Genomic DNA, 24,603 nt, shown 5'->3' on the forward strand with positions numbered 1-24,603 from the left:
ATCACTTTTCGTTTTTTTTCTCTCTCCCTCTCTCTAAGTTCATTTGCTTTTCCTACTAGGAAATTTTCTTACTGTCTGTCATTTCTTTCTAATACATGTAATTTCTTAATCAATAAAAACGACAGATTGTTTCCCTGTCAGCACTCCTATCATCACCTCACCTTTGGTTAATCTATGAGCACGCACTTTTCATCGAAACTGAAGAAATAGTCAACGACCCAGGATATCAACCCGGAAGGGACATCGAACAAAAAAACTTTGAGAGACTTTTAGAAGAGGTAGTCCGCATCGCAAGAGAGACGAGTCAACATGTAGGAGCACGAACACGATTTCATTTTTACAAGAAGTTTATCTTGGTCTAACTTAGAGAGCACTTCGCCTTAGTTAACGTTGTAGTTATTAGTTACGATGGATAATCCGTTAAAGAGTAATTTCGACTTTGATTAGATTTACTATATTCGCAACGTGAGTTTTCCTGCCCAGGTTTCGTTAACCCTTAACTCAACTACCTGAACAACCAGCTGACCAGAAAGAAGGATGGACGGACATCAATCCACTGGGAGGATCATCGAGAAGGCAACACTAAGATTCACAAGTAAGTGCAAGTAGATTAACCAGTCCTAAAAGCGACTCCCATTTCACCCTTTTCAATCCCTTTTGACATCACGATCTGTCTCCTTTTGTATATGTTTGGTTTTATTTACATACAATCGAGGTCAGATCCTGTACCTTACGCTCTGCCAAATTCAATGTTTACAAAATCCTGGTCGCAACTTGTCAGTTCTGACATCCCCAATTACGCTGTCTACAAACGCATCATCTGAGCTCTCAGACTGACAAGGGGCGGCTGCACATGGTGGTAGATGCTTTAAGATCCTAATATTTTCAAATATTTTACATGTGCCCACCTGCTCATGGTGAAATGCTGTAAGGCTTACGCCTTATTTATGACCCTTACTCTTGTGCGCTGCACATGGCGGAGATGTGGTTTTAACTTGTGTGGATGCACACATATTTGTGACACTCAATTTTTCTCATCTAGCTGATCATAATTAAGATTTATTTTTGCATTAGTTTGTTCGCCGCCCACCGTTAGAATTTGTTGAAATTCTATTTGTTTTACCACCCTCCCTCCACCCTCTCAATTTGTTGTGTTATTTTGTTTTTCATGTGCATTGTTAGACGTACTATTTAGAGACTGCACAATATTATCATGCAGTGAACTCCTTGACAAGCTTTCGCTAGAGTTCATAAACCGATTTATGAATTTCGGTAATATGAGATCTCAGTTAATTTCGTTTAACAATCCCATCAGGTGTGACATTTCAGAACAAGATAAAAATATTAAATTAGAGTTGTGTGATCTGCAAAATGATCCATTTCTGCAATCAAAGCAAGAGATGGGTCTACAGTTCTGGAAACTGGTGAAAAATAATAAATTCCCCAAGTTGAGGGACTTTACAAGGAGGACTGCTTCCATTTTGGAAGTACTTACATATGTCATTGTACATTTTCCTCTATGAAAGTAATAAAATCTACACAAAGAAATCAACTGAGTGATAGCAACCTCTATGACTTGATATGACTGTCATTTAATGAAAATCTATTTAATCCAAATGAACATTTAATGAAAGATTGTGCCTGTTTGGATCCAAAGAGATTTGAAGAAATACAGAAAAGTGGATTACTAGATGAAGCTCTGCAAACATTAGCAGAAAATACAGCCATGTGTAAAGAAACTTTGTTACGCGAACTCAAACAATTTGCGACTCATTACAAAGATTACTTCAAGAATTTGAAGGATGCTTCTACTAGTGGTTTCGATGTGGTTCAAGGTCCAGTTGACACTGGTAACAAAGACGTATAGGCTGAAAACAAAACGGAAGCTCTGGATCAGCTAAATCCTCACCGTTGTAAACAGGGTTGCATGCACTATGCGTTTAAACTCTTGAGTGAGCTGACTTTAAATGAAAGCACTTATAGCAATTTTATATTGTGCGTGCACATATGTTACGACTTTTCCAACTACCTAGGTAACGTGTGAATGGTTATTTTCTCAATTAAAGATCGTTAAATCAAAATTGAGGTCACTTTCGGGGAAAAGCCTACTGGAAAACTTAGTGCTCCTTAATACTGAATATGTCCAGAATTTTCCTGTAGATTACGATGTTACTGCAAGCGGAATAGCAGAAGGCTCAAGAGGGCTTAAAAGATAAGCTACTCATGCTGTGCAATTTAATATAGTCATACAATTGTACCTAGTAGTATTTTTTTAGTCTGTTTGTGCTGGAATAGGTAGGCTACTGCTAATTTATCTATCGTACATTCACATTTTTGTTGGCTGTAATTATAATATTATTCTGTGCTATGCAACATTTACGGTATTTCGTCCCATTCGTTTTGTGTATAACTGTGTATGAATAATGCTGTGAACAAATTGAAAAGGTATTTTAGAAGCAAAAATACTCCACTAATTTCCAATTTAAGTTTCCATCTCCGCCTAGCTCCGATAGTTCCAGTCCGACACTGCACCTTAATAACTGATTAACCTATCATTACGAATCTATCACTGGATCATAATGTTTAAGAAGACTGACATACCTAATGATTGGTGCTGTCTCTGTACAGCTAAGTACTCTCCTTGGTCATACGAAATGAAACAGTTACGGTGTATAGAGACCACTGAATACAACAATATTCCCAGCTTTTGAAGGCAGTGCTTTATCATCATCATCATCATCATCATCATTATTATTATTATTATTATTATTATTATTATTATTATTATTATTATTAATAATAATAATAATAATAATAATAATAATAATAATAATAATAATAATAATAATAATATTCACATTAAGATTTGAGTCTAATATTGTTAGTTAAAACAATATACTTGTTTCTAATTGCTGAAGTATATTGTAATTTATAATCCCATTTACACTACACTGCAAATATGCAAAACAAATATTTAATTATTACACTTGTTTGTTCTTTATTTATGCCTTTCGATGGCTTCACTGAGTATATAACAGCTATTATTAGTTTTCTTGTCAATGCTAGTTGCTAGTTAAACTCCCTTTCAGATCATTTTTCGGATTTTCATGGAACAACGACTTTACCCTGGACACTGATCTCCACAGCGGCCTTAATTATCTTATTGTTACTTGGACTTGGATTCTTTCTTTGCTATCTACACAGGCAAGTGGTCACAAATAGTAGCTAATACGTACGACAAAACTACCTTCTTTTGCAATACGCATAAACCTCTCCTTGAGATCGCTACTATGATCGCCAATCTATTTTTTTTTTTTTTTTTTTTTTTTTTGTGTGTGTTCCTTTGTATCTTATATCATCTTATAAAGGACTCGACCAGCAGTAAGACAAGCCTACCATCGAAATCTCTCCACCAATGCCAATGAACTTATTTCATTTATCATCTCCAAATGAAATGTAAACCTCGCCACAATCTACTAGATAGATGGTAACTACCAAATTCATTTCAAATGATTCAGTTGTTTTCCCATGATTCGATCACCCACAAGTTCAGTTTTATTTTTATATATTAGTTTATTATTATTATTATTATTATTATTATTATTATTATTATTATTATTATTATTATTATTATTATTATTATTATTATTATTATTAAAGAGAATAATTTAAAGATTTTTTCGCTGTCTACTGTCAGCATTGCCAAGACAGACAGAGAAAGAAAAGTACATCCTGCTGTGAAATCTCGTATTGGAAATTTCAGTTTTTCTTTTTAAGTTTTGCTATGTTAATGTATATAGTTATTATACGTGCCATTAATTCCCGTCCATAGTATCCCTACTAAATCTTGGATTCTTTACGTATCCTCACAGCATTAGTGAAAATTCGACGATTAAATTATTTTTTAAAATGAATTCGTACTAGAACACAGTATTAAAACACAGAAGAGCAAAGTAAGTACCTTTCAAGTTTATTCATATCAAGACATACTTATTGAACGTAAAATATTGATCAAGTAAGTACTGAGTCTATTTACCTGATGTGTGAAAAGCACAGGCGAAAACCAAACGAAGAAAACGAAAGCACATCTTTTATAATTAAGGACAAAACTTTCGATCCTAGAGTAAAATTTTCAAAACAAGCAATGATGTTTATTGTTACTCGATTTAACTCTGAAACAGAGGTTATTTCGTGCAATTCATGAATTTGGCTTACAAGTTCCTTCGCTATGCTGGAGACGATATCTGGATGACATTGCTCAGAACACGACGAAAAAAACCTATAAAGGAAAAGAAAACAGCTACAACAGAGGTGCAATAATATTACCGTATACGAAAAGTTCTCCATTAAAACAACAGATTGTACCAGAGGTACCTATTTAGCTCTTGAGAAGAGGTTACATCGTTAGTTTCTAATTTATAATTTATATATTACAACTCTCCTAAGGCTACATGGTTAGCAAGTATAAAAGCTCGAGCTTGATTTCAGGTGAGAGCACCAAGGGTGATTTGAATCCCAAGTTAAACCCTAGGTTCGCGTCTCACATAGACTCAGTTTCTTAGTTTCAATTAATGAAAAGATCTTTCTAAGCGTTTATTCCTTTCCTTCAGTCAACGCAATACTAAATACCTGATTGTACTTGGAAGATAGTTGACATTTTTTATTTATTTATTTTTTTAACGAGCGTGGTAATATATGCGAGCGGACAAACTATTACAGATAACTTTTAAAATGTAATGATATGCAAAAGACCCATTATTTTAATAATTCTATTTACCTTTTTACTTATGTGTCCTGATTTTCCCTTCATGGACTGAATTTTCGGCACTTTCCTCAAGTCTATAGCTACGAAGGGTTAGAGGTTTAGTGAGTATTAGGTTAGAAATAGGAAGGAGAGGTAAACTATATAAATACTTTGACTTTATTTATAGTTTGAGAACACAGTGGTTCAGTGGTACAGTGATAACCTCTTGTGTGAGGAATCCTGGATTCGATTCCAGGTAATATGAAATTTTGGTAAACAACATTGTGTCAGTGGGCTTTCTCAGGGTTCTTCCCTTTCCTCACATTTTTTAAATTCACCAAGTCGTTGATAATCTACAATAACCTGTAGATGCTCTAGAATGCATGTTTAACATAGAAAAGGAGTGTTAAATGTTTTTTAATAGTTTGTAGATACTTGAAGTGTTTCGTTAACACAGGACTAGAAACTAAAAACTACATGTCTCAGTAATTTATTCCTGTTTGCGGTAGGAGTGTTTGTGATCATAACCTCGGTGTGGGCCGAAATATTGAGATGAAGTTTTAACGGAGATACAAACGCACCGGATACAATGTGAGTTTCTTTTCTACCTTTCATAATTGTTTACTTCCATTAATCATCTGTCTCTTTAGCCTAAACAGCGAGAGAGTGGGGCATAAAACTATATATATTAAAAAACACTTACGTTGCGTTATCCACTTATCTATTTCCTTTTCTCATCCTCTTAATCCATCTCTATACCTTATTTTTATCTTTAATTGTTTTATGCTAAATATTTCGTTATGTTTTCTTTTGTAGTAAAGATTATTGGTAAACTATTCAGTATTCTTACTGATATTTTTGTTTATACCTTATACCCCTCCATTATTTCATCCTATAGTTTACTAAGGTTGCTCTCATCTACGTTCAACGCTGGTAGCTTTGTACGCATGTAGAATGAATCGTAAGAATTTCTTTCTACTTCAGAGTTATATTTAACCAGTGATAGCTCTACAAGAGGAAAACCGCATCAGCAATGGTGAAGAAACCGGCTTTGCATCCCTACTCCCGCATCAAATTTTGATGTGAGATACAAATATTACAGGAAATATAATAATAAATTTTCCAGTGCACAATCATATAATCAGTATATGTAAGTTAAAATATTTGAGTATTTAATTTTTTTCAGGTAGATCATTAATAAATAGGGAAAATAAAAGGGATCCCAAAGGAGATCGCTGAGGTATGGCATTCTTTATACAACCATGACTAGAGGTTATTTGACCAATTTTTACTCTGAACTTTCTGTTTGCAAAGTAGCTCATAAACCAGCGAAAGTACGAAGGAGATGGACCTATGTTTGTTAATTTATTAATAAGAAGTTCATGCTCTATGTAATCAAAATCCTTTGATATGCATATATACACTACCTATCTGTAATCTATTCATAAGTCCTAAACATGTAACATCCGTAAAATGTACAAGATTTGTTGCAATCGATTTCCCTTTATAAAAACCTATGCTGAAATTCACTTAACTTTTTTTTTTTACATTAAAATATACATGTGTGTGTATAATAGCTTCAAATATTTTGCAAAATGCATCAACTAATGTTATTGATCCCTGTTTTTTATATTTCTATGATCACCTGTTTCGTCTACTGGTACAATGTATACTTGTTTCCATATTGAAGGAAACTCACCACTTTTCAGGAATGCATTAAATATATTTGTTAGAACAGTTGGCAATTCGGTGCTACAGGCTTTAACTACATAATAACAGATATTGTCAGGATCAGGAATGATCACTTCAATTGCTTAAATTATATCAGATTCAATGATACTGAGTATACAATGTGTCATGGTTACTAATGAGCAGGGTTGGCTGGTTTAAACCAAGGTGGTTTAAACCATGGTTTAAACCAAGGTTTAAACCAGCTGGTTTTTTAAAAAAAACCAACTGGTTTAAACCAAGCAACAAAAAAATGTTCGTAAAAGTGTAAGTGTTTGTAAAATCTTGATGAACACACATTTGTGGGTTATCACATTTCACTCCCGTATATTATTCGTATTATATTCAGACCTAAATACCCCATTCATTACTCCAAAAGATTATACTACAAAAGCAACTTTTTTTTATAAGTTTATAAATGTTTATTTTGTGATTTTTTGTAGTTGTTATTATTGTTATGTAATTGCAATCGAAGAAAAATTCTAAATATTCTTGCGTTTCAATGTTTACTATTGATTAAAAAAATCGAAAATGCCGTACTTTTTGTGTGTGTGCGGGGGGGAAGATCATACAGACCCCACGAGAGGCATTTAGTGAAATAAGTATCTTTGGTATCTATTTATGTATAAATGAGTCTGAGCCAAATAATTCTCAAATAATAATTCGTATCTTTACTCACTTTTCTTATTGATATGCAGATTAAGTCGGTGTATTTCTTTAATTTGGACCAATAAAAGTCGTTAACTAACTTGAACTAAATTAGTTCTTCTGTACTCCGTAGTACTTTGAAATTGTTCATATGTAATTCTGTGTAATGGTTTCACTTGTGCAACTGTTTATCTTTTTGTCCTTCTGAAATGACTCTTGACATTTATATTAAGAAGCATGTAAAGATCAGTACAACGTTTTTTTTTTTTTTTTTTTTTTATTTTTTTATCAGGATTCCTTCATGAGTGAGTCGGTAGACGTATCGCATTTGTGGCCAATTAGTCCTGGTTCCGAGTTCAAATGGAGGACAATTTCTCTCGGATGTAACTCGAGAAGCGGTTTTTATTCCGCTATAAGCTTATGTGACCCCTTCCAGCATAGCCCGGTTGTTGCATAATAACGTCAAGGCGAAACAAACTTATTTCTGTCCATATATGATATGAATATATAGAGCAAATTATTTAAACCATAAAAACCTGGTTTAAACCAAAAAAACCTGGTTTAAACCAAAAAAACCGGTTTATTTGGTTTTTTTAATAAAAACCATGGTTTTTGCCAACCCTGCTAATGAGCGATGGAGAACTCATATCCTGGCTATTTGCATAATACTTAATAATAAATTAAATTTCGCTAAAAAGATATAATAATAATAATAATAATAATAATAATAATAATAATAATAATAATAATAATAATAATAATAATAATAATAATAATAATAATAATAATAACTCAAAGGAAGTCTATCCCGAAAACAAAATACTATTTCCCTTTCTCATTTTTTTTTGTAACCTCAAACTGATACATCAATAAATATTTGGCACTTGATATATTTTATCGTGTTCATAGAACACTACATGAAAAGGACAGATTAAAACTCATTTAGTACAAAGTACTCTACTCTTTTACCATGAAACTTACAATAAACTAGTTTCAAAATCATACCTTGCAATAGCTTGCTTCAACGGGCTTTTAATCCCTGCACTCAAATAAAGATGTGTAAAAATCTTCACATATAAAGGAAATGACTTCTCAACAGTGTTACTTTCAGACTTCTTTAAATTTTCTGTAATCTTTTAAAAAGAAGAAAAATTAACTTCAGATTAAGCACTATGTATTAGAACAATGAAGTACAGGATGGCCCAAAAGTAGGTATACACCCTTGCATTGATCAAGCATAACATTCTAGTATGGTATTATTTGCTTTTTCTCTTCCGAGCTTAAGATGTAAGTAAAAACACATTAAGAACAAATAATAAAAAAAAACAACTGCGTCTACCTAATGGATAACAATAAGAAATTACATAAAATGCAATGAACTGATCAGTACGGTACTGTATAACTACTTTTGGACCACCTTGTATAATTACTGACCCCTAATCTAGAGTGAGTTAAAATACTACCTGCAAATTATAGTTTCTCTTATCCTAAAATGTCAAAAACAAATGCTACAAATCTTACTCATGTGAAAAAATATTAAACTTTTTTATCTCCAAGTTACTGAATAATGTGGTACAGGGAATCGAGAATTTAGATTTCTGGGCTTTAGGCATCTAAGACCATTTAGCCCGTCACGTTTGAGGGGTGATATCCCTCGATAAGCACACTACCTGGGGAAAGGGAAGGAAGAAAGGATTGGGAAAGGAAGGAAGCGGCGTGGGACCATTATGTTAGGTACCACCCCGGCATTTGTCTGGTGTGAATGAGGAAAACCCAGGAAAACCTCATTCAGGGTAGCTGGCCTGAAAAGTGGGAATCGAAGTCACTTTAATACGCTTTCCTACTTATACATGTAAAAATAAAACACGAAAAATGTGCAAAGGATAAAGACAGAAACAACTAAGTAGAAAAAATATTTAACTTAAAATTACCAAAAGAGATAATAAAAGCTGAACCGTAATTACGTTATAGCTCTAACTTCGAATAAGATTAATTTAAGAAAATAATGGGGATTGGAAATTACGCAAAGTTCAAGTTTATTGCCTCCTCCATGTAATATGCTTATTTCTTCAATATTTGAAGCATCTTTCTTTAGAACTAAGGTCGTCCCCATATTCAGGACAGGTTCTAGATGATCCAAGGAATAAGGTGGAGACTTTTTCATTGAAGGAGGTGATGTGGTCAGCACCATGTTCCAGTTGCCTTTAATCCCAAGTTGTCCTACGTACTCATTTTAGGGTGGCTGGATGAAACTCAGATAAGTATTGCAACGAGCAAAACTTCCTGCCCCGATCAGGAATTGAACCCGTGGTAGTTAGGCGAAGGTGCGGTAGTTAGTCGCCTTATTATGTAATTCTGGTTCTCTTTTAGAAGCAGATTACTTTATTCCAGGGATGCAAATAACCACTCGCCCGGGGGAGTGATTTATCGGTGCAGGCGAGTATTTAATATCATACCGAAGGTAAAGTAAATGATTTCAATTGTGGGATATGGGCTAGTAGCTTTCTTTCTCGGGCTAGCAAAAGTTTGTTGCTTATTTACATCCCTTCTTTATTCCATTGTGCACCAACTTAGTAAACCGAAGTACTGGACTTGATTTCGGGTCAGTTCCGTACTTCTTCGCCTTGAATTTGTAGCATATAGTGAAGTGAAAGGAAAAGAATTGATTCCTTTCATTTTTCTCATATGATAAGTTTTATTAATTTAAATATAAGAACTAGCTGAACGCATAAAACACACTATAAATTCAACAATAAAAATATCAACCTGTTTGTTCTTACGGTCATGAGTAATTAACCCCTTAGTGCCAGAATTTAAGTCTGCTTAAAAAAAATATGATTTCTTTTAAGTAAAGTGCTAGGGCAAGAAAAGTAAATACAGGGTGAGCATAAAGTCTTGCCCTGATTACAAAAATTTATTACAGAAGAACCGTTTGACATAATAATGTAAATACTGGTCAGTTACATAGGTTAGTATTACAAGTTTATTTTTTTAAGACCACTTATGTTACTGATGGGTGATTTGCTTTCGTGATACTACAGCACGCATTGCGCTTTCTCCTGCTTCGATGCCATTTCGCCAACTAACCCGCGCGCGCCAAGTAACGTACTGCGTCACTCTTGGGTAGCACTAGTGCCATCTATTGGTCTTTAAAATAAACTTGTAATACTAACCTATGTAACGGACCAGAATTTACATTATTCTGTCCAACGGTTATTCCTTAATAAATTTTTATAATCAGGGCAGGACTTTATGCTCACGGTGTATATCATTGTTTTAAATTTTTATAATAGTACTACTGTACTTTGTGCTATGTTGTTTAAAGGCAACATCCGTTCTTTGCTCTACTTCCTACTACGTTACATAAAAGCAACATCCGTCATATATGATAAAAACCAACTTTTAGTTTATTTTGAAATCAAACAAAATATTGAAATACGACTTTACTTGCATGTTAACTTTATTTTAAAATGAATTACAGTTATACAATTCCACGATAGTTCTACAAACTGGTATAAGACAATATCATCACGTAGAGAATGTACGTAATTACATAGATAAGTAAATTTTCAGCTCAACAAACTGCAAATTACGTGTATGTCTATCAAATGAAAAGAGAGCTAAGATGCATTAAGCAGAAATTTAAGATTGAAATTTTAAATATATGTATGTGTCCTTCCTACGTAAGAAAAACACTAATTGTAATCTTAAAGTAGTCTTTTAAAAATTTGAGAGATTACATAGCTTACGCACTTTAAGTGATGGACCACACTGAAGAAGTTTCAACACTTCGTTAGACAAAGGTGCACTTTGCATTTCGAGAACGTCACAGTTCTGTAGCATTTTCAAGATGGTTTCTTGGAACGTTGTTTCGTTTTCAGCACAGGCGTCTCTGGCATCTAAAACTTGGGGGCGGGGGAATATCAATGAAAGTGATTTAAATGGTACTACCTAGCACAATCTGTTTATTATCTTCGACCCCATTTGTTACCTTTCTGCTTCAGGGTTTGCCCAAGTGGGCCCAGCCCGAAAAAACCCACCGGGTTTTTTCGGGTTGGACCCACCTGAAAAAACCCACTTTAAAACCCACCTGGGTTTTTGAGCTTTTTGATAATATATTATTGCTACAACTAAGTTGATCAGATTGAAAGTGATTTTTATCAAATTTTGGACTTTCCTCGGGCGAATTAAATACTTTCACGTTAAGGTATACAACAACATTCTACATAAGACCTTTATAAAGTTCTGAATGCGCTGAATAAATGAAAAAACTTTACCTTAGCTTGAGATAATTATATAACAAATTAATGTATTGATTATGCTTATAGCCTATTTGAAAAAATGCAATTTTATATTTTAGAAAATACTTTCCGTAAATAGTGTGCTCGCCGACTCGGCTATACCGAGGAACGTTATCCCTCATAGGGAACACCGGGGCACATTGTCACAATTTTGACGTTTTATTTTCTTGTGATGCTCGTCTAAGGCCGAAAATTATAATTTTTAGTATACATATACTTTATTATCTTGTGCATAACATATATTTCTCTGTCCAATGTAACTCGCTCTGAACTGGACTTATGTACTATGTTTTATGATCAATACAGTTGTGAAAATGTACCCCATATTCGTGGTAAGTTGTCACAATATATGGGGCAAATTGTCACATGTTATTCTAGTGGCACTTTCCAGAAATTGGTAGATATTATTAATGCAACTATTACTAATGCAAAAAGATTATAAATGTTACCAGCATTAAATACTTAGCGTCTGAAAGAGAATCAAAACATAATTAAATGAAAGTGGAAACTATATTAGTTAAAAAGGTAAAAAATAGGGGGACCTTGTGATTGTTGAATCAATATTGAACCACTCTTAAAATTGTCATATCTGCGTTGGGCTCCATAGCTTATATTTTCTCAACCTAAAAGATTTATTGTTACATCAAGCTTTGTAGGAAAACCAAAACGGCCATGAAAACAGAACTAACTCATAGCTAAGGAATCAAAACTACAAACTGTAAGGTCATAACAAAATGACGAAATTATCAAATCATAGCCTACATCTCCAATAGGCCAACACAAAATTAACCAATTGCATTTAAGTTGTTTCTGATTGTAGTTTAAGAATTGCAAAGAATTCCTCTGATAGGACTACTGTATAGCTAGAAGAGGAGTAAATATTATTACGAAGTTTAGTTGCGTTTTATTAGTACGCACCGCACACTAGTTTGAAAATGTTTATCCTTTTGCTTCTACAAAGTATCATATCTGGAGGTCATCGTCAGAGTCACAGTTAATACACACGTAAAACAAGTTCTGCTTCCCTCAGTTTTCATAGGCTGATTCCGTACATCGAATGCACTGAATCCACTTCTCGCTACATGTACTCGCACTGTATGGATCGCCATAAACTAAACACAATGTATCGTCGTCCTCTGAGGAAGAATCGTAATCTTCTTTGGACCTTCCTTGACATTATTTATAGGTGCAAAACTACTTCCTTGGAGTTCTTATAGCAAGATCACCATGTCTTTTCAGAAATACCGGATACCAGTCTGGGCCAGCAATGGCCTTTTCATTCCACGACTATGAGCATTTCAATCCTAGCGCTTTTGCGTAGTTGTAAGCCAAATCGCGAACCTCTTTTGTAGTGAGTCCAAATTATATGTGCGAAGCTTCTTTTGGTATGATACTAGTAATTCTTCCTAGTATTACGAAGAGTAACCTAATGTAAATTGGAATTGGCCGACTGTAGTTCGCCATCTGTAACAAGTGCAGAGAATTTTGCCAATATTCTGTAGTGGACATGAAATTCTTTAGCAGCTTTAGGCCTACGTATTGATATGAGGTTGTTATTTCTTTTCGTAGCTCTTGCTGCAACCAGTAGATCTTCCATTGGTGGTGCTTCCCTCTCTGTTTTTCTTTTGTATATTCTCACCGTTTGCGAAACAGAGATAATCCTATCGTTTGTATCATACATAACACACAGTGACAACATGCCCCTTCTTATTTGTGACAACTTGCCCCACGCATCGCCATTACTCTTTTTACAAATTATCTATACTAAACGACAAGATTAGGCGCATTCAAAGTAGCACATTATGAAGCTATTTGTAACCTACATAACACACACAAAAATATTTGCTTCTACCGTTTTTACGAACACACAAAACAGCAATTTCAGGACTCGGAAAATTTACATTCCGGCACTGAAAACCCACAAAGTTCAACTGACGCAGCACCGTTCTTCCCGCGCATCTCCAAACGAGCTCAGTTAGTAGTGATATCTAGTAAGTAAACAAGAAAGCAGCACCGGCGCGCTAATGTTTTCGCTTTTTTCAGAATTGCTACTGTGACAACGTGCCCCGGTCTTCCCTACGTTTGACGAGTTTAAAGCCATATGTGCCGGTACTACCAGTAAATATGTAGTGCATTAGTAAAACTATTAGTATTATTTCTTACTTTTGATGGTAGCACAAGTATTCAGTAAAATTTAGTTTTCCAACAATAACAGTTTAGTTCAGTTATTTGTTGGTATTCTTCAAATAAGCATTCTTTAGATTCAACTCCAACAATGGCGTGAAAATTTTTGTCCAATTTAGAAAGCTTAATGCTCAGAGTTCCGAAAACTACGTAACACTTACTACTTGCAGTGCTGAATTCAAACTTCCGTACTAGTGGAAGTTTTGATGTACAGTAAAGAAACCTGCATTTTCGAGAGGGGGGGGGGGGAATCGCGAAAGAAATGTTCGGGAAATTCCCGCAATTGAACGCACAAAGCATCGGAACTGAATACTTCAACAATAAAACTATTTATTTTACGCTGGAAGATATTTAATTTCATTTAAGACATTTTGAAACATTTACTTTATAAGATATGAATTATATCTTTGTTAATTGTTTTAAATTAATTTTCTGGAAAGAAATGTCTTGCAACAAATGCTCGGGAATAACACCTAATTGAACGCACAAAATATCGAAAGTGACTTTCAAATAAAACCATTTATTTTACGCTGTTAAATTAATATATTTGGTGTTCATATTTGGCAAACGTCACTGAGGCTTCTGGCAGTGGCGGCGATTGATCGTTAAAAGTGGGGGGGCAAGACATGATCTGAATATTTGTATATCAATGTTAATATACGGATTTCCTTAGTTAAAACTATATACATTAATAGGCCATTTCAGAAAAGTGGGGGGCAACTGCCCCCCTTTGCCCCCCCCCCTAATCGCCGCCCATGGCTTCTGGGATGATTCGATCTACATTTGTTCGTTCGTCTGCCTGTACCACACATACAACAGGGTACCACCTTCGATGCTTTAAGTTTAAATTTTCAGGGCACAAGCAAGAGACACATTATATTTCCAGTATAGATTTTGGCGGCATACCAACGTACAATTTCAAAATGGTGGCTTTAAAAAAAATAGCGGCTATCCACGCTACAAAGTTCAATTTTCGGTCTTTTAAGGTGAATTTTTTTAGAATATAAGCACGAGACATTCTAAATTAGATGTATATATTTTGGCGGCTATCTAATATAAAATTTCAAAATGGCAGCCATTTTTTCAAAACAGCAGTGAATAGAAAATTGTTGCAAGTTGTGACAATGATAATCTTGAAATATAAATCACATTTTAACACTTTTACCCCAAAGACATTGAAATATGTCGAAAAAACCCAATTAAACCCGAAAAAACCCGATTAAACCCGAAAATACCCGAAAAAACCCACATGGGCCCAGGTGGGTTGGGCTTTTTCAAAAAAACCCGGGTTTTTTCAAACCCTGTTCTGCTTACCTTCACGACCCCCTAAGGTATATCAAGAACTCTGTTATAATCGTTTCACAGCCTGAATATTATATTCCAAATAAATATAATAATTATTATTTATATATCATTCTGTCGTTAGTAAATAAATCAAATTAGAATAAACTATTAAATATTTTGTACTTTAAAATATTGGGAGGGACGTGTGTGTCCCCCCCCACCACCACCACCAGAGACGCCCGTTGTTTTCAGTATTGGCCAATGTACTCAAATCATCACCGAAATGCAAATTTAGTTTGATTTACTCGAATTTCTCTCTAAACATATAATCTGTAACATGGCTTCTTAGACTGTTCGAAGCCCGTAACATTCTTGTTAGAGGAAGATCAAAAATCGACACATAAACTATGCAACCGAGTACACTTTAAGTCAATATATATCTTAAACTTACATTTTTAGATTAACGATCCCAGGACTGGATTAACCCATCTGGAGGCTCAGGGCTAAAAAAAAAAAAAAAAAAAAAAAAAAAAAAAAAAAAAAAAAAAAAAAAAAAAGTGGTCCCTGCTGACTTCGCCTAATGCATTTCTGCGAAAGTACAGTAGGAAAGTTAAGAGAATATGTTTCACAGTTTTGATCATATTTTGTTTTATGCTGATGATTGTATCTTCATGATTCTTTTTAGATAACCAGTTGAGATTTTGATCAGAGTGGAGGCCCTGTTCACCTGGAAGTTCAGGGCTATAGCTACCCCTAAGCCCCCCTTAATCCCGCCCTGAACGATCCCGACTTCAAGAGAAGGCATAAATTCATTGCTAAGTGCACTTAGGGGTCATATATAACATAAGGAAATATATATTACTTTGTAACAGAGTCTTGTACCCGTTTGAAGATCTATGACAGATTGAATTAGAATTAATTAATGTTACTTAAGTGTTATATATAAAATGTGAATAACTTACATCTCCAAAATTTAGCTTAAAACACACCGAGAAAAAGCGTTCGAGATTTTCGTTCGAAATATTGATGAGAAATGTTGAAGTGTTAATTACTCATCACTGTAGGAATATATAGGTTAGTATTTTTTTCTGTAAAATGTAAGCATTTATAGGAACTAACAACATACCTTTTTTAAATATGCTACTTGCTCTTCTGCAGACGAAGCGTTTCGTATCTGCGTAACTACATCTGCGATACTTGTATTATACGTAGCATCAAATTCTCCTTTAAAAGAACACAAACACAATTTTACTTACGAAACTGTCAAATTAAAATACAATATATTTCCATAAATAGAGACAATAAGTCACAAGAAAACAATAATATACAAAGAAAATTATATCAAAACAACTTCAAATAACAAATTACTGAAGGAATTATAGGATATATATATATATATTAATACTGAGTATTTATTCATATAGGCATCGGGGCTTAAAAATTGAGTTCCAAGGGCAAATGATGTAACAATTTGGCATCTGATATCTTTTGAATATATACCCATCACTGATCTCAAAAATGCCGTATGCTAGAAAAAACACTTCACGGAAGGGGAGGGGGAGGAAGGAAAAGCCGAAATTGTAGCCGTTCCTATTATTCACTATATCTCCGTAATCATTGGAGCTAGAGAATCCTTTTTTTTTTTTAATTCCGTTTGTCTAATTGTCTTCTACAATTTAATTTTAGTGCATTTTTGAGCTAAATATAAGTATTATTCTTCAGTATTAGTAAAATTATTATTATAAAATGTCGCCCTGTGTCATTCCGCTATATGGATATTACTCGTCATTCGTATGTAGTATGTTATTATTATCTTTTCCTCGCCCTTTTGCGACAGTGACATTGAAACGGGATTATGTCGTTTGAATCCAGTATAGTTGATGATAAACACATATCATCATGCAAAATTGCCTCAAAAAGAACAACTTCCACCACATTATCTCCCCTACAGAAGAGTTGGGTTACAGGTGCCACTAAATTCTAAAAACTTATTGCTTGCTTATACTAGAAAAATCGATCACGAAACAGTTCTTCATAATAATTCTGTTGATATAACATACGTTACTGCATTATAACATAGTGTAACCAAACTAACTTTTCCCTTACCCTATATCATCTGAACTATTAATTCGCAAACTGTACAACTCTGAGGAACCTGTTTTTGACAGGTCAATTTTATTGAACGAATTGACTCTCGTCTCTATACCATGCATAGTTGATCCTGTTCATAACTTCCATAATCACTTTGGACACAAATAAAAATAAATAAATAAATAAAAATAAAATTACGTAATAGAATGTACGAATATATAATAACTAAAATTGAAATTATAATAATTGGAGCACCGAAATACTGACTGCAAACTGGTACTGTTTGAATAACCCCCTGCCATCTTCTTCATGTGTATATTCGCTTGCGCAGATAAACTTAACCTAGGTAAACCTAGGGTGGATTTTTTGCATTCTGTATACATAGTGTTACCATATTTCTGGAGTGTTATAATCCCGGACAGTTTGGTGGTAGGTAAATCAGGTTAAGTATAGAAGAGTAGGTCCAGAAACCTAAACTAACCTACCGTTTTAGACTTACTCTGCTAAACAAAACACTGGTAAATCTTCTTGGTGGAAGGTTTACTTTTATTCTTTCAATCGTACGAAGTACCAGCAAAAGAATAATTATTTCGTTCCTTTTGGATGTGTCTCTGCTATGGTTGCGAAAGTGGCATACACATTAGGTGTAAAGATTATATATTATACGATGACCAGAATTTCAATTTGCAAAAATGGGATGTAAATGAATCGAGGAAAATATATGATTTCTAGATTTCATAATGAGCGCCAGCAATGTTTTCAAGTTACAAAATTCACAAATAAGTGTAATAATGCAGGATTTTCTAACAAAAGTAATACTCAACAATCGCACTAGCCAGGGACGCTCGCAGAACTTTTCCTAAAAGAGGACAGGGAGACGGACACACACACAAGTGCAATCGCGAATACCCAAGACAAAATTCGATGCACGGGTGCCCATAATATCTCATATAAAACAACATTCTGGCTAGTCTTTCCTTTAGGCAGTTCATTCATTATTTCGAATCGTTCGATTCAGTGATTCGATACTTTCGGTTCAGTGATTTGGTTCAATTTGTTTCGGATTTTTGAACGAAACAGGTCCACTCAATACGTCAGGATGATTCTTGTATAGCAGGGAATAGAGAGCTCACGGGTGTTTTCTGTTAGCTTGTTTGAACCTTTTAGTAATCGTTCTTCGGGCGGTGTGTGCTGATGAGAGTAAAATGTGGCACGAAGTTAAATACAAGATTTCAATGTTCAAGATTTGACGAATACTTTCGGTGAATTGTTAGGTTTCAGCTAGGCTTCTATGAATTGATTTCCAAAATTTTGTGGGACTAGAAAATACGATCGTTCCTGGTATAGTATATTCGTTTAATATCTTAAACATTGAATATTTGAAATATTAATTTTGGACTATTGTAAGGGTGGAAATTAGGATAGTAATAAATTTTTCGTTACTTTAAAAAGCAATGTTTAAAATAATTAATGAAAGAATTACAGCAGGAGTCACCATGATGCCTAATCCGATTCCGATTCAGAAGAACTGTTTCCTCGGAACATTTAAGGAATATTGCGAGGCATCAGTTCTTTTGGAATCGGAATCATTGAACGAATCAAAAATGAATTGCCTAATAGAAAAATTTGCCAACTACAGTAAATAAACTATAGTAGTACAGCATATTATCTAAATATTTTAAGTGCTTTCAAGAACTGAACACACTTTAAAATACGGGGGAGAGGGGAAAGCAAGTGTGGCCTTGGCCCCGGCATCTTCATATGAAGGAATTTGTGTACAATAGTAAATTCCAATGACAGAGGAATTCTGCACAATGTAGGAAATCAGTATTTCATGTTTACAAGTATAATGTTACAAGTTTGAAACCATCACTAGGGCTATACCAGGATTAAAATAAATGAATGCATATCAAAAACGACTGTGTAACATACTAATTTCCACCTGCGGATTATTTCTGCACGATGTAAGAGAAGTATACCTAATGCTAACTAGTATCGAGTTACAATTGTTCTAACCTGTTTAATTTTATGTGTTAACAAGTGTTTTTGCACTATCCTACTTTTCACACACCCTCTGTCACTGACGCGTCTGCTCACTGACACGCAACTCCGCGAGGCTCTTCTACTGTGCTCCTGCTTTCACTCAGTTAGATAGCTTTCTCGGTTTGTGTATTATTCAGTTACTCCCACAAATCATGTGGCAGTAACCAGGGTTTGAAAAAACCCGGGTATTTTTTTAAAAAACTCAACGCACCTGGGCCCATATGTTTTTTCTCGGGTTTGTATTTTTTTTTTCGAAATATTTCAATGTCTTTGGGGTAAAAGTGTTAAAATGTGATTTATATTTGAAGATTGTCATTGTCGCAACTTGCAACAATTTTCTGTTCACTACATGTTTTGAAGTGGCCGCCATTTTGAAATTTTATATTGGATTGCCAAGAAAATGTATACACCAAATTTAGAATGTCCCTTGTTGCTATCCTCAAAATTTCAACTTAAAAGTCCGAAAAATTGCAGCCTGTAGCGTGGATACCCGCTAGTTGAAATATGACCGCCATTTTGCAATTTTACATTGGATCGCCGCCAAAATAATACAGCTAATTTAGAGTATCTCTTATTTAAAGACCGAAAATTGTGCTTTGTAACGCGGATACCCGCTATTTTGAAGAAAAAAGGACATCACTTTGAAATTTTACGTTGGTATGCTGCCAAAATCGAAACAGGAAATTGTGTCTCGTGCTTGTACCCTGAAAATTTAAACTTAAAAGACCGAAAGTTGTACCTTGTAATGTGCGTGTGTGGCACAGGCAGACAAACGAACAAATGTAGATCGAGTCATCCCAGGAGCCATAGTAACGTTCGCCAAATATAAATACCAAATACATTAATTTAAAACCAAGATATAATTCATGTATTATAAACTAAATATGTCAAAATGTCTTATATGGCAAATATTTTCCAATGTAAAATAAATGGTTTTAATCTTACTGTTGAAGTTCACTTCCGATACTTTGCGCGTTCAATTACGGAAATTTCCCTAGCACTGGCAAGAAGATTCTTTCCCAGATATGAATTTAAAACAATTAACAAAGAGATAATTCATATTTTATAAAGTAAATGTTTCAAAATATCTTAAATGTAATTACATATCTTCCAGGTTAAAATAAATAGTTTTATTGTAAGTATTCACTTCCGATACTTTGTGCGTACAAAAGCGGGAATTTCCCGATCACTTCTTTCACGACGGGTTTTCCCCTAAAATGCAGCTTTCTTTACTCTATATCGATACTTCCACTAGTACGGAAGTTTAAATTCACCACTTGAAATGGTGGCGTTACATATAGTCTTAGGAACTCCGAGTATTAAGCTTCTTAAATTTGACAAGAATTTTTACGGTATTCTGGTGTTGGTTCTACAGAATGCTTATTTGAAGAGTAGCAGCTAATGACTGGCGAAGCTTTCGACTAAAGGTGGCGACTAAATAGTATGAACACTATCTAACGGAGTCAGTACAGAACCGCAGCACACAGGGCCCAAGCGCTAGTGAGGGGATATGTCCGTAGGAAGCAGGCGCATCAGCGACGATGGGTATCTACATAAAATATGAAAGCGTAAAACAGTATATGGCATAAAAAGCTTACCGTACATCATCTGTGGATTTTGTGGGAGACACTAACTGCCATCCCTCGGTTTTAGTGGTCACCTAGCACAAGTTGGGTTGATTTCGCATACTCGTTGTTATGACATTCGTTTGAACGCGTATATATAGCCCATCTATAAGAAGTCCTCTTAAAAGTGAATCTGCATTCATGAATGCAGCTTCTGAAAAAACAAATTCTAAGACACTGCAAGTGAATTTCCTGATACATTAATTGCGCATAATAGGATAGAAGGTAGTACAATAGCGCGTAGCAATTTCCAATGAAGATCAATTTGCACACAATGGCACGCATGTGCCTTGGGTTATAACAGTCCACAACGCTTTAGACAAACATTTGAAGGAAGAAAAGTGAAACAAAATTGTTTTCGAATTTGATGGATTATTCTTAATCTGCGCCTTTGTTTCTTATAAAGGCTAATGTTTAGTAGAAGGGATCCAGCAATTATTTCTAAAAAATGTTACATTTTCGGTAATTTCCGTTCTCATTAGATTAGGTTAGGTTAGTGTATGTGTTTGTTAGATTATATTAATGTATAGGTCCACCATAACCTTCCAAAAACTGATAGAATTTCCTTATTTCTATTAACATTACGTTAGTTTAGTTTTAATTACGTTATGTTAGGTGTAAGTAATTACATCATCCATTTCTCCTGTAAATTTTGGGTTTTTCATTTGCTTCTGGACCCTTTCTGCTAACATAGCCCCTTATAAATATGTCTCGGAAGGTTCTGGAACACAGGTCCCCCCCATATAGGTTAGTACCTACATTGGTTTATTTCTCTACTAAAGTTTAATATTTAATTCACACAGTATTGCCTAGCGAGCGTTAGCGAGGGAAGGTGGTCAGAGCCCCGCAGGACACGTAGTTTTCTTTATTACAGCTAGATTGGAAGGGCACCTTGCCGACATGTCTTTCTACACAGTGTGTTCAATTTTACCTGTGAATTATGCAAAATATATTGTGGTTAAAGTTGACCTGCACCTCATAAAAAAAAATGTTAGTGTGTTACTTACTTGCTTCTTCCACAAAATAGGATTTTATTGCTACAGGCGCTGAATCTGTTCGTGTACGCTTTGGCTGTGAATTTGTATCGCCTCGACTTGCAATCCTAAGTGTTAATGAATTCATTTTGTGATTCAGATTTTGGAAGTCTACAACAAGCACAGCTGTGCCACAAGTAGAAGTAACAGAAGACACAAATTATGGATACAGTGCTTTCAGTTTCATATTTACATAATTCTACAGCAGGAAAAATAAAAGTACAGTAATTACATATTGCTCGTCTTTGTATGCTTTACATTTAATTATGTATTTCTGAACAAAATTTCCATCTTTACATACTACGGTTTTGAGTTGCGTAGCGCATTTCATTTGTTTCACACGTTCTTCTGTGTGTGCAGCATGACAGGCACCGTTGTCAGGTCAACTAAGTAAAATATCTGTTCTGTAGACATGGTGTAAAATAACTGTAAAAATCCATAATAAAAACAAATTAAAAATTGAGAAAAGTCTACCGGCTCTGGGCTCGATCCATATATATATATATATATATATATATATATATATATATATATATATATATATATATATATATATATATATGTGTGTGTGTGTGTGTGTGTGTGTGTGTGTGTGTGTGTGTGTTATAAAATAAGTAAAAGAAGTCGTGGTTAACTGAATGATTGACGCTCAGCACAAAACTGCTTAAGCTGAAAATTTGAAATTTGGATAGAACATGGGATTTGTGACGTAAGGTAAAATATAAGAATAATTTTTGGAAATTCAACGTGAAAAAGAGGGATAGGGGCAGTAGCGTAACAATGGACTTTGGCGCCCCTAGGCAAAATCCCTAGTGGCGCCCCCTCACTCATCGAATAGGCCCATTGCGTGACCATCTATAGCATGACATAAACATAAAATTATCAGTGGCAGGATATTGACCGTTTCTATATCGTTGTGGTATGTCCTTTAAAAGTAAACTGGAAAGAGTGCCCTGTTTATTAAAAATATACTTATGTAAAATTAGGACTCTTTTGCAGTGGCAGTGTAAATATACAGTAATGTATCAACCTGTATTACCAAAAGAACTTCATATATATATAGGGTCGTATCCAGAAGTAGTAGGACTGATTTTTTTTTTTTTTTTTTTTTTAATATTGAACATTTTGGAACATCGACTTCATACTCTTCAAAATAGGCCCCCTTGGGCATTCACACACTTCTGGTAGCGAGCCTTCCAGGTCGCGAAGGCCTTCTGGGAGTCGTCCTCTGGGCTGCCGTTTAGCGCCCTCGTCGTCGCCGCTTGAACCGCTTCCACCGAGTCGAAACGATGCCCCTTGAGCTGCCTCTTGATACGAGGAAACATGAAGAAGTCCGGCGGTGCCATATCAGGGCTGTAGGGGGGTGAGGCAACGTGGAAACGACGAATTTGGTCAGGAGATCCCTCACAATCCACGCGCCGTAGCACGGCGCGTTAACATGGAGCTTCCATTTTCCCACCAGGTCTGGTCGCACGCGTGTGATCCGATTTCGCATCCGTGTGAGCACTTCCACGTAAAATCTTGCATTTACACTCTGTCCAGGAGGTACGAACTCCTTATGGACAATGCCACGACGGTCAAAATTTGCAATCAACATCAATTTCACTTTCCCTCCCTACATTGCTTCGGGAAATATCAGTCCTACTACTTCTGGATACGACCCTGTATATATATATATATATATATATATATATATATATATAGTATGTTACCATTTTACATAATTATAAAATAAATAAACCTTGTGAAACCGCTTATAAGCATTTTACTATTTTCAGTTTTTTTTAATTGACAAATTGTATACAAAAGAAGAGTTTGTTTCTCATTTTTCCTTCTGCAAATTCTCTTATCAGATCAGAGATGTCCAATTCATGAGCTCTTTTTCGCTCATTACTCAACACGACGACACCCCAAAGGCGTTCTTGGGTCGAGATATGTTTTGATTAATTGTAACTTAAAGAATAATCAATCAGCAGTTGCAACTGAAATAGGAAGAGTTACACATAAACAAAACGCAGTCACCAGATTTTGAAATGCTGAGCTGAGGTCAGATTCGGTAATGAAATGAAGAATCTCTTCGTGGGTTAAAAGATTTGAAAGTCTGTCTTGAAAAATGTGTTTGAAAGTCAACACTTCTCGTGGAAGTCACTGGATAAATCGACTGCATATAGAAGCAAAAGTAATAAGACTACTTGGTGACCTCTTCTTCAGGAGTGGTTCGTAACATTGACGGGCATAACAACGAAAATCTTTCACAAAGTTCTGTCATTCTTCGAAGCGTGCCCTTATGTTTACTCTTACGGAGTCGAGGATAGGCAATAGCACTTTGATCTCGAATTATTTAACAGGGTCAGTAAATCGCGTATCTTGTACCAATTCATCAAAGAATATTTTCGGCATTGGCTACCTTCTTTCTTTAAACGTACCCGAAACACCAAATTTGTGCTCACAAGTACTGGCTTCCTCGAATACTTGAGCCACATTCTTTCTAAGATCTTACACCACTGTACAGCATTTTTTCAATTCTCGTTGACTCTGACAAACACATGCTAGCGCTCTGCAGCTTTTTTGACACCACATTAATGCTTCATAGAACGTTTTCTCACAACACACGCATTACCACGAAATCGAAACTTTCCATTTTTCATCTATAACGAGCTGCTTCTGTCCGTTCTTTTTCTGTTCCAGTAAGGCACATGACATTAAGATATTTCATAACTTCCGCATACTTCTTTCTTAGTGCAAACACGGCATTACGACTTGAATCCCGGCTTTTTTAGAGTTTCTCCAGTGTCGTTTCATTTTCTGGAGATGTTTCCTTGGAAATACAGTCTTGTAAAGTGTTCCAGCGTTTCCTGCTGCTACCAAAGATGTTACATATATCTTGTAGAGTGGCAAAGAAATTAACAGTTTTTGTGTTA

The 24,603-nt window shown here is 35.0% G+C and overlaps 1 protein-coding gene across 4 annotated transcripts in view; it reads right to left on the reverse strand.

Annotated features, from left to right (window-relative positions):
* Positions 1 to 22,057, reverse strand: part of THADA (Thyroid adenoma-associated protein homolog) — a 130,992-nt gene extending 108,935 nt beyond the window's left edge. For 3 of the 4 annotated variants that reach the window (XR_014126826.1, XM_081725779.1, XM_081725778.1), the window contains exons 1-4: positions 21,656 to 22,057; positions 16,016 to 16,113; positions 8,126 to 8,253; positions 4,037 to 4,279 (exon numbers count right to left, since the gene is read on the reverse strand). Coding sequence is in view for 3 of the 4 variants with exons in the window: in XM_081725779.1 (XP_081581905.1) it covers positions 4,037 to 4,279; positions 8,126 to 8,253; positions 16,016 to 16,113; positions 21,656 to 21,770 (584 nt within the window). In the remaining variant the exon portion in view is untranslated. The remainder of the gene's footprint in view (positions 1 to 4,036; positions 4,280 to 8,125; positions 8,254 to 16,015; positions 16,114 to 21,655) is intronic. The other variant, XM_081725780.1, reaches the window with a different exon arrangement.
* Positions 22,058 to 24,603: the final 2,546 nt, after the last annotated feature.

The sequence above is a fragment of the Thermobia domestica genome, chromosome 9, assembly GCF_964235325.1.
Source record: "Thermobia domestica chromosome 9, izTheDome1.hap1.1, whole genome shotgun sequence".
Lineage (NCBI taxonomy): Eukaryota > Metazoa > Arthropoda > Insecta > Zygentoma > Lepismatidae > Thermobia > Thermobia domestica.